The 10,551-nt window shown below is 43.7% G+C and overlaps 1 protein-coding gene across 4 annotated transcripts; it reads left to right on the top strand.

Moving 5' to 3' along the window:
• The first annotated feature begins 59 nt into the window (after positions 1-59).
• On the top strand, positions 60-10,206 carry patz1 (POZ/BTB and AT hook containing zinc finger 1). 4 transcript variants are annotated; one of them, XM_029693558.1, is made up of 6 exons: positions 60-2,489; positions 2,664-2,727; positions 2,968-3,139; positions 5,317-5,481; positions 7,254-7,454; positions 8,417-10,206. In XM_029693558.1, the coding sequence occupies exons 1-6, from the start codon at positions 1,246-1,248 to the stop codon at positions 8,929-8,931; spliced, it is 2,361 nt and encodes a 786-aa protein (XP_029549418.1). In that variant the 5' UTR covers positions 60-1,245; the 3' UTR covers positions 8,932-10,206. The 4 variants fall into 4 exon arrangements, with proteins under 4 accessions (XP_029549418.1, XP_029549422.1, XP_029549419.1 ...); XM_029693562.1 differs by lacking the exon at positions 8,417-10,206 and adding an exon at positions 8,183-8,370; XM_029693559.1 differs by lacking the exon at positions 5,317-5,481.
• Positions 10,207-10,551: the final 345 nt, after the last annotated feature.

The raw sequence follows: 10,551 nt of genomic DNA, 5'->3' as shown, positions 1-10,551 counted from the left end.
GAGCTAAGATTGAGTACTTTAAACATGTGCCTTTTGAAAATTCAAGATATTGTGCTGCGTATTTGGAATAATGAGTTGCAAAGACTGGGTATCTTGGCGGGTGCCTGATTTGTTAAAGCGGACAACTAAAGACTGGTATTTTCCACCAGTTTTAATGAATGTCCTTCATGGTTTGTTTACATTTTTGCTATTGGGCTGACAATTAACATAATGAACATGGACTTTTAGATCTTATCAAATTGGGTTTCGGTTCTCACTTTCTTTCCCTTACTCAGAACATGACAAGGCTATTATTTGCAGATGGTTGTGCAATTCTCCAAAGGCATCTGAACTTTGAACAGTAGGCTTTAATTTTTATATTTTGGTTCACTAAATTGGAATTGGTTATAGAAACAATTTGCACCATCAACTACGGTTGGTTTCAACCTCTTAAAGCATGTTTTGCCATTTATTCTAACACATGTACCGTTCTCTTGTTCTGCACGCAGGACAGTCGGTAGCCTTTGGGCCCAGACATTGCATGCCTCACCCAATGGTTGCGTGTAAAGTCATTGACTGACAGCTTACTAAAACACTGGTCGGCAACAGGTGCTGGCTCAAGGGTGTTATTTATTTTTGTACGGTTTTGGTCAAACCTTTCAGGGGTTCGGTAAAAATCAGTTTTAGTATTCCCACACACAAGTCATGATCGTCTTAATGTAATCAAGGTATGAAATGATGTATCTTCAAATAATCTAATTTTGTGCTTGTGTAGTCAATTTGCAGCGTAAAAATTATAATCGGATGCGCGGCTGAATCCAGTTGCCACTACCCAGGCGTTGAAAGATCTGTCATGCGTGAGCAACGCCTGGGCAGAGGAACGCACCCCATCTCAACCTTGCCTGTGGCTGGGGGAGGGGGTTGTGTGGGAGAAACCAGGAAGAGAAATGGTATGAATGTATTTGACAACTTCAACCTCATGTAGCCTGAATAGCTAGTGTCTATTTGACGAATACATTTTGCTCGACATAATGGAGACCCACTTGCTTTATGTCAAAGCGAAATAAAAAGAATTGAACGATAACCCCGCTTTGAAACGAAAAAGGTTAAAGTTCACAGGAAGCTGGGGGGCTACCATTTTTCACTGCTGCTTACATTTTAGACGCTAGAGAGGGAGGGGTGGTCGTCGTGGTTTTATTTTATTTCTCCCGACTATTGAGCTTTACACTTTTTTGTTTCGCCACCCCTACTCGCTAACAAAAATTGATGTTGAATGAATTCGGCATGGAGAGAATAGCGGAGCAGTCGTGGAATTCTTCATACACCTATCAGGTGAGCAAGCATAGCGCGGAGATGCTACACAACCTCAACATTCAGAGGAAAGATGGAGGCAAGTTTTGCGATGTGATCTTGCGCGTCGGCGAAGAGAGCTTCCCTGCCCACAAGGCGGTACTGGCGGCGTGCAGCGAGTATTTCGAGTCTGTTTTTGGTTGTCAAACGGAGGGCGACGGGGAGGCAAAAGAGCTCGAGATGCATACGATAAGTCCCAAAGTTTTTAAAGACATTTTGGACTTTGCCTACACCTCTAGGATTGTGGTACGATTGGAATGTTTCCCCGAGTTGATGACGGCTGCTAAATTTCTGCTAATGCGTTCTGTAATCGAGATATGCCAAGAAGTAATCAAACAGTCCAATGTACAAATTCTTGTTCCACCCTCAAGAAGAGGCGACGTCAGTTTATTCCGTGCCACGGGGGGCTCTGAATTTAGTTTCACATTGGCTGTAGACAACATGTCAACTGGGAATGGCTTGTTTACCAACAATGGGCAGACGCATAATGTGGATGGAAATCGGGCCAATGATACAGTCATGTCGGATGGCAGCTCCCAGACCTCCATGCCAGTCCTCCAGCCCGTGTCTCCATCAGAGATGACGGGCAACCCGTTCCAAGAAGAGGGCTCTTCGGGTTCCAAGAGAGGCAGGGGGCGACCAAAGAAGGGGACAGTCATGGAGCCTATTCATTACAACATCAGCACCTCTGACGTTAAAGAAGACATTGAGCAGATATTTCCTTGTGGAATATGTGGCAAGGCATTTACAGAGGCTGTGCGGTTGAGAAACCACGAAGCGCAGCATGGAGCGTCCAGTCATGGCGCGAGTAGCGGCGACGGCTTGTCTGGCGAGGGAGGCCCTACCTCGATATCGCACTCTGATCAGCCAGGTCTGTTGGAGAATGGCATGCCATTGCATGGCGGAGTAGGCATAGAAAACAGCCGTAAGCGCGAGAGGACGAGACGTCACGTTGGTTGTGACATTTGTGGGAAGGTGTTCCGAGATGTCTACCACCTGAACCGACACAAGTTGTCTCATTCCGGGGAAAAGCCATATGCTTGCCATGTCTGTGGCCTGCGGTTCAAGCGCAAGGACAGGATGTCATACCATGTCCGGTCACATGATGGATCTGTGGGTAAACCCTACCTCTGTCAAAGCTGTGGAAAGGGGTTTTCCAGGTGAGCTATGGGCAATTATTGTATACTAAAACCACTAGTTCCAGGTGCATTCCCTATTCTATTCTGAAGCATTCTGTGATCTGGAGGGGAAATGAATACACATGGTGGTCTTATTCATAATCGGTAGTCTACTGCCTGCATCTGTCTCAACATGCCTATGTTTGATTTATTCAGGCCAGACCATTTGAATGGACACATCAAGCAGGTTCACACAACAGAGAGACCCCATAAGTGCCAGGTGAGACAACAGCAACAACTGGATCCTCTTAGAAGAGTGGATGTGGATTCTATATTTGTCACAATGAATGAACATCACACATCAAATCTGTCAGTGTGGTATTTGCATGTTTTAAAGATTTAGTTGTCATTCTTGTTGATTAGAATATGGTTGAAAGGTTCATGGTAAATGAATACTGTTTCTGTACGTAACATGTATGAGGGCATATTATTTTACCTGTATTTTCCACCTGTTCTTCAGATTTGTAATGCTTCCTTTGCTACAAGAGATCGCCTGCGTTCCCACCTAGCTTGTCATGAGGACAAGATCCCCTGCCAGATGTGTGGGAAGTACCTCCGAGCTGCATACATGACCGACCACCTCAAGAAACACAGTGAAGGACCTCACAACTACTGTGGTATATGCAACAAAGGTAACCTTAGGCCTAGGGTGCAGCATCATCGCCACATACATGTCAGGAGAATCAGGGCGGGACCTTCCAATCTATGACTGCTATCTTCTTATGTCTTAGATTTTTGTGTTTTTCTTGTTAACCTGCCTCTCTTCCAGCATGGTATTGCCATCTTGCAACAAGGATGATCTACCAAAATGTTTACAATTCTAATACTGTAGTAACCATCAACTACCTCAGCTGGTGCAAAGCGTTTTGGTTGCTTTCTACAGAAGAGCTTGTGAACTGCAATCATGGGCTATTTGCAGATCATAGTTGTAGTGTGAGCATGGGTTGTCCAGTTTTTTTCCCCCATTTCTTCTTCTTTTTTGTTGGCCTCTCTGAACATTCTCCTGCTGCCATTCAAATTGACTCTCTTGTACGCTAATGCGTGTAGTCTCATTAATGTAAAATGTTTTTATCTGGTTAATGAATTATCCAAAATAGAGCTGTCAGCTGCACCTATCAGATACTTGCTAGCAGACAGTAGCTAGGTTTCCATCCAATTGGTGACAGATTTCATGCAAATAGTCCAGAATCTGCATAAATATGATATGCACATTTTCCCACCAGTGGTGTGTTTCCACCAAACAGACTTGTTGTGTATAAAAATCAGTGGGTGATGACATAGTGCACAGAAAATGTACTTTTAACGCTAAAGTTTTCATGTACCGAATAAAAATCTAAAGTTCAATGTGTTTCCATATCATTTTCAACTCTACCGATAGTTTTCTCATAAAAATTGTTGCGGTAAGTAACAAATGTGCCTGACGTTGCTCTGGTCTTGGCACATGAACTTTAGCCAACAGCGCGGGTAGGCTGCATGATGAGATTATTATGGATAAGTAAGTTGCAGCTTGTGCAAGCCAGAACGGCTCATAGGACAGGAGCCTATCTCCTGCTCCTGTAGAGTGAGGCAGCTTGGTGTACAAGTACACCCCCTGAACAGGACGCTTGTCTATCGCAAGACCTCACCCCCAATCTTGCTCCTTAATGCTGAGTGCCAAGCAGTGATGCATCAGATCCCATTTTTGACAGCCTTTGGTGTGATTTGGCCGGGGATTGAACTCACAGCCTTCCAATCTCAGGGCAGACACTAACCACAAGGCCACTGATGGATAAGAGCGAGAATATTTTATTAGTTTAACGCCAGTCATCCATCGATCATCATGTCACCAGAATAAAACCCTCAATATTTATTGGAAAGGAGCATCAAGGTCACCGTTCACTTTCACCACCCTGTGAAATTCATCATAACTCATTTAATCTGTAGACTAATAAACTGCATGGTTTCCTAAGTCGTAGTGGGAGGACCACACCATGTTATTGTGTGACTCCAAGTTTACTTCGATATGATAGTTATTATATCAATATTTGCGCATAAAGGCGTTTCCACCACCATTTCTCGCATAATTAATTTTATAGACACAAAAAGATCCCACCATGTCGAACGAACATATTAACTGTCGGCATTTATAAAATTGAACCAAACTTCCTGTTTCCATCACAGCTGCCATTACTTTTTCTTTTTATATGGTATGACTTGCATAAAAACCTTGGATGGAAACATGGTTAGTGCTGATGTTTTATTTTTTAGAAAGGCTTGATTTTGTATGTAAAGGTTTAATACTTGTGTTTTACCTTAATGTGTGTACTACTGTAGATTAATTCAAGCCCCATATGCAGTTTGTCTCTTGGTCAGAAATTTTGCCCCAAGTCAAGATAATTTATTGGGTTGACTTGCTTATTTTGCCCTGATTTACCTGTCTGGACATGGTGTCATTCTTGTGGTAGGCCTAGATAATGGAGAACAGTGGTTGCATGTTGTTCACTCTTGCTTGTGGTTAGCCTGCCTCTTGTTGGTTCATATTCTTCCTTGCCTTTGAAGTTAATGTGCTTCAGTTTGGTTTTGAGGGTTGTTACAACAGCTCAGCTCAGTTAAAAAAAATCATATTATTATCCTTTGTTACCATCTCCTATATATCATTGTCTGCATGAAGATATAAAACAGAGTTACACAGCGAAAGGCAGATTTGGGAAAGAGGTGTTTTTTTGTCCCACTGTCATCTTTGGGTACATAACAACAGAGCGCATCCATTCTCTCCCTGCTGGGTGTGTAGTGCCACTGCCCTTTGTTGTGTTCTTCTCTGGGTCTCCAGGTTTCTCCACTGCATCCTACCTTAAGGTGCACGTAAAATCGCACCATGGCTCACCATTGCTCCCCCGTACTGCCCAAGCACACGGTGCCTTCCCTGCGCTGCACGGGGAGCCGCAGATGCACAGCGGCGCCCCCTACCACACGGGACGCCAGTGCACAGTGGAAGGCAAGCAGCCGCCCACCCCGTTCCGCTCCACCCTGCCTCCAAGCATAGGCTATGTCTCATCTTGCTTTGTGTTGATCATCATCTGCTCTGCTGCTTGTGGGGAAAACCTGCTGCATCTGTTTTTAAAGCCTGGCAAAAACACAAGCATACACAAACATGCACACAAAGCATAAAGGCATTCCTGCCTGTGCCTGCGCAGTGATGCTAACGCTAAAGGATCCATCCCCTCTGTGCCTCCATCAGCTAACAGTAGGGACAATGTCTTCAGAAGCACCATATGTACAGCAGGCTGATATTGTGTATATAAAGAGATTTTAGGCCCATGGCAGCAGATTTCTTTCTAAATCAGCATGCATGTGTATTTGTCTGCTCCTCTGCTTGGTTTATATAGTGAAGAGAGGAGAAGGAAAGTGAGAGGAAGTTGATTAGGGAACTTCACTTTTTGCGTTTTACTAGGCAGAGATCATGTGAATTAAGCTATCAATAAGGATAACTTTTACTCAATGGGTTAGAATATGTATAGGCCTATTTCTTGAAACAAAACATGACTTCATCAAGGTGAAAGACACATTTGCAATTGCAGCATTTGGCATCTTCTCTAATGGGGGCACTGCCCCCCCAGTGGTCTGTTTTGGGATACTGCAGGTTGTCAGGGACTCGGTCAGCTCATAAAAAGCTACAACAAAGAAGTGCATGTATGCCTCCCCATGTTCCAAATGGCCTTGTTGCTCTTCAGTCAGGGCTCAGACATACACAGAGACTGTGTTTAGCCTTAATAGCCTTAGTGCCATGCTATTCTGTCTGTGTTCAGCATGGCAATGTGAACGCTTTCTGAAAACGCTGTTTGTTGCTTGCTGTCATCTCCATCAACTTGTGGCCATTGGCCAAATGATGCACTATAATGTTGCATGTCTATTGAATCATACAGTACTGTGCAGTGTTCCTCTGGATTCAATGGAGCTTTTTTCAACTATTATTGCCATGGCAACTAGCAGCAGCCTATGGATTCGGCTGTACAGTACTTCACTCTGGCAGAGAGCGAGAAGGAGGTAAAGCTGTGTGGAGAGTAGGCTTGGGTGTTATACCGTATACCGGGGTATTTAGACATACCAACAGTACTTGGATTTATTTTTTTAGTTGGGGGGGGCCCACCTCGGCCACCCTGCCTCGAGCTCCAGTTATGCATTTGGTTTGTTAACTTGCTACCTAAGTAGCTAGATGGCAAGATCAAGCTTCTTGGTTACAGCAGAGACAATCAATCCCCTCTTGGATCAAGATCCATGTTCCCCAAATTGGTTTGTGCGACCGTTATGTGCCCTTCCGGTAATGACGTATACCCTGGTATGGTACAGAAACAGTATAAATGTATGAAAATCTGAATATCGCCCAAACCTAGTGGAGAGAGGTTTAGATTCTAGGTTAAAACCTTGAACTCAATTCAGTTTTTTAGCTCTAGAAGATGACTTCCTAGTGATTACCTATCTCAGATCTAAAATTGTTGCAATGTGGTGGCATGCCAGAATTCTAAATCTATTGGCAAACTGCTTTTATTTAGAATAAATCAAGTTGGCTGGCTTGGCAAGTAATACAGGAAAAAGTTTCATTCACTGTTTACTGTTTTGTCTATTGTAATCACTGGACAAAGTAAAGCTACTAAATTATACTTAGTAAGGTCTGGGTAATATCCTGACTACATTGATGTATATATGGTTTCCGCTGGCTTTGTCTGTCTCTGCTGCCCCCTCTCTACTCTCTGTCTGTCTTTGGTGTAGACCTCTGCACCAGTCGCCGGCTGCTGGTCACCTTCCCAGAGGCAGATGGTCACTGCTTTCTCCCCCAGGCTGGTCCTCCCTCCCTGGGTCTGCAGCCCGAGCTGCTCCTGGGGAAACCGGGGCCTGGGGGGGCTCCATATTTCTGGGAGTGCCACTCTGCCGGGCCGCCTGGGTTTCACACCCTCCACGAGCCTCTGCCAGGTCAGTATGGGCCAGCAGTAGGGTTGGGGCTAACGGCTCTAACAAGGCCTGCTGATTAGACGAGTAACAAGAGTTCCACTGTAAAGAGTTGGTTAGACGAGAAGATAACAACCTCTAGGGGATGCATGTGCATAAAGAGTCAAGGAAATTTGGTTGACGGGATGCAAAAGGTTTCCTGGAAATAAGCCGCTTAGTTTATGTCGACACGTAAGTAGTTCTGATGTGGTTTTGGTATCATGATTAAAACATGACACCGGTTGTTTTTATTTTTTTATTATGCATTTTTTTGTACAAATTTGGACGATACAATAGCCCTTTCCATATCAGATATTATGGGCCGATATTGTACATTGTTCAATCTGAGCTCAAATAATCTGCCACATAGTGTTACCAATAAACACTTATGTCCAGGTTGAACTTTTTTAAGTGTAAAGAAATTGACAAAGTGGTCCTGTGGAATTGTTTTTGCCCCAAACTGAGGAGGAAGAAAGACCTTGCTTTCAATGAAAAGTGTATTATCTATTGGGTAAATGAATGAAGCTTCAGAATGTCTGCGTACTATATCATTTGAACACCTATAATATAAATGAACACCATGTATTTTAAGAATTGCAGTACAATTCTACTTAACAGTACTATACTCATCTTTTTTGTTCTTAACCAATGGGATTCATGGGAGCAGGTGCTTAGTACACACAGCAGTAAACTGTCCTCTGTTCATGTTGCAGGTGGTGGTGGCGGCTAACCGGAGAGCAGTGCTGCCTGCTGGTCTAAATAGACACATTTTGTGTTGCGTGGACATGGTCTAATTTGAGGTTTTCTCTCCCCTTAAACTTCCCCTGCTCTCTGACTCTCCCTGTGTCCTTTCCCTCTACCCAACCCCCACCCTATCAACTCTCCCTCTCCTCCCCCCTTCCTCCACCCCTCCATATCCTCCCCCACCCCCTTTGTATTTACCTCAGACGGGCAGGAGAATGCTGGAAAATGCCCCCATCAAGGAGAATCTGAGGGAGATGAGCCGTTGTTCGGGGATCTGTCCAACGGCGACGAAATTAAGTCTCCGCACAAGTCTGAGGAAGAGGAGCTTGGGACGCCATTCGACTGCAACGGAACCTCTACCGATACCGGGGCCGTGGGAGGGTCGCCACCAGGTGGCGTTAAAGCCAAGACCAGCCAGGACTCTCCAGTGAAGAAGTTCCCTTGCAGCGAGTGCACCCAGACCTTCCGCACCAAGTCTTACCTCAATAAGCACGTCAACAGAGTGCACCATCATGGGGTCCAGAAGAGTCTACTGGTGGGTGTAGGGTCAGGGTCAGGTCTGGGGGAGCTGGGTCCTTCCCTGGGCTCACCCTTCTCCCCTCAACAGAACATGTCTCTGCTGGAGTCATTTGGCTTCCAGATCGTCCAGTCTGCCTTTGCCTCGTCGCTGGTGGACTCTGAGGCAGGACATAGTGGGATGGAGCTGGGGGGGAAGTAACCTGTAGCTCAGTGGGGGGGAAGTGACCAATAGGTCAATGTGGGGGAAGTGAACCTAGATTTGTGTGGGAAATTTGCCCTAGTTAGGTCTGTTCAGCCTATCAGATGTAAGGGAATGGCATTGTCTATAGACTGCTCTTGGCGTTGTCTATAGACTGCTCTTGGCGTTGTCTATAGACTGCTCTTGGCGTTGTCTATAGACTGCTCTGCTGTTCATGGCATCATCGCTCACTGTTGTTTTATTACATTTTGTGTCATGGAGCTCGCTATTACTATCTATATACAGAATTTTTTATGAAGACCATTTCAGAGCAGAATATAAAATGTACATTAACATGAATTATTTTAACATTAAGCAACTTAGACAGCAGATTTTAGAAAGCAGTTATCTTACTTTTTGATTGTATTTGTATTGTTGTTTATGACATAACCATGCCCTTAAGATCCGTTACCAAACACATGCTTATATAAGAAAAATATATTAGTAAATGCTGTTGTTATCATGTCAGGTAATGGAAATACAGAGTGTGGTTTGTAACCAATGGGTTAGTACATGCGTTCACTGGGTCATTTTGAATTGCTTTATTATTATCAATATGTTGTTCACAGCTGCGGTGAAACCGTCAAACCCAAGCTTCCCCTTACTTCAGACAGAGCTCCTGAAGGGCAGAGGCTGCAAATGGAACTCTGGAGTTCTCTGGAACTCTGGTCCAACTCTGAATAGAATCATAGTCAATTCTATCAGTTTCTGCAGGGCAAGGATAAAACCCTGTGGCTGTTCCATTTGAGAAAGTTCTATTCTCTTATTACAGAATTTTAGAGAACAGATGTATTTGTTAGTCAAGTGAAATCAATTCTAGATATTCAACAGGGACCAAGTTCAGGTTTGACTATTAGAAATCGTGAGAAATGTAGAATATATTTTATTAATTTATTGATTGCCCTGTATGCTTTGTGGACAAAGTTTTTTTTTTTATGAGTTGATGTTTGAGATGTCGATGTGTTGTACTGATTTTAGTCTAAGTTATGCTAGATACAGGAGGCCAACTAGGGAGCGACAGTGAGTATGTATGCTGAAATATCTGGATGTGTTTGGTGCTCTCTGATATGTGCTTTTGTCCTCCGAATCTAATCAACAAGAAGGCTTTTAGTCTCATTGTTTGTCAGATAATTTTGCTTTATTACTTTCAGTACATTCCGGCTTTTATTTATCGTTATATTGTGATTGTAACGAGTGTATATAACATTCATTCATATACAGTGGATTCAGAAAGTATTCAGACCGCCTGAATTTTTCCACATTCTGTTAAGTTACAGCCTTATTCTAAAATTGATGTAATAGTTTTTTTCCCCTCATCAATCTACACACAATACCCCATAATGAAAATATCACATTTACATAAGTATTCAGACCCTTTACTAAGTACTTTGTTGAAGCACCTTTGGCAGCGATTACAGCCTTGAGTCTTCTTGGGTATGACGCCACAAGCTTGGCACACCTGTATTTGGGGAGTTTCTCTCATTCTCTCTGTAGATCCTCTCTAGCTCTGTCAGGTTGGATGGGGAGCGTTGCTGCACAGGTATTTTCAGGTCTCTCTAGAGATGTTCAATCGGGGTCAAA

The sequence above is a fragment of the Salmo trutta genome, chromosome 16 (genome assembly GCF_901001165.1).
Source record: "Salmo trutta chromosome 16, fSalTru1.1, whole genome shotgun sequence".
Lineage (NCBI taxonomy): Eukaryota > Metazoa > Chordata > Actinopteri > Salmoniformes > Salmonidae > Salmo > Salmo trutta.
This window is presented reverse-complemented; position numbering and strand designations above follow the sequence as displayed.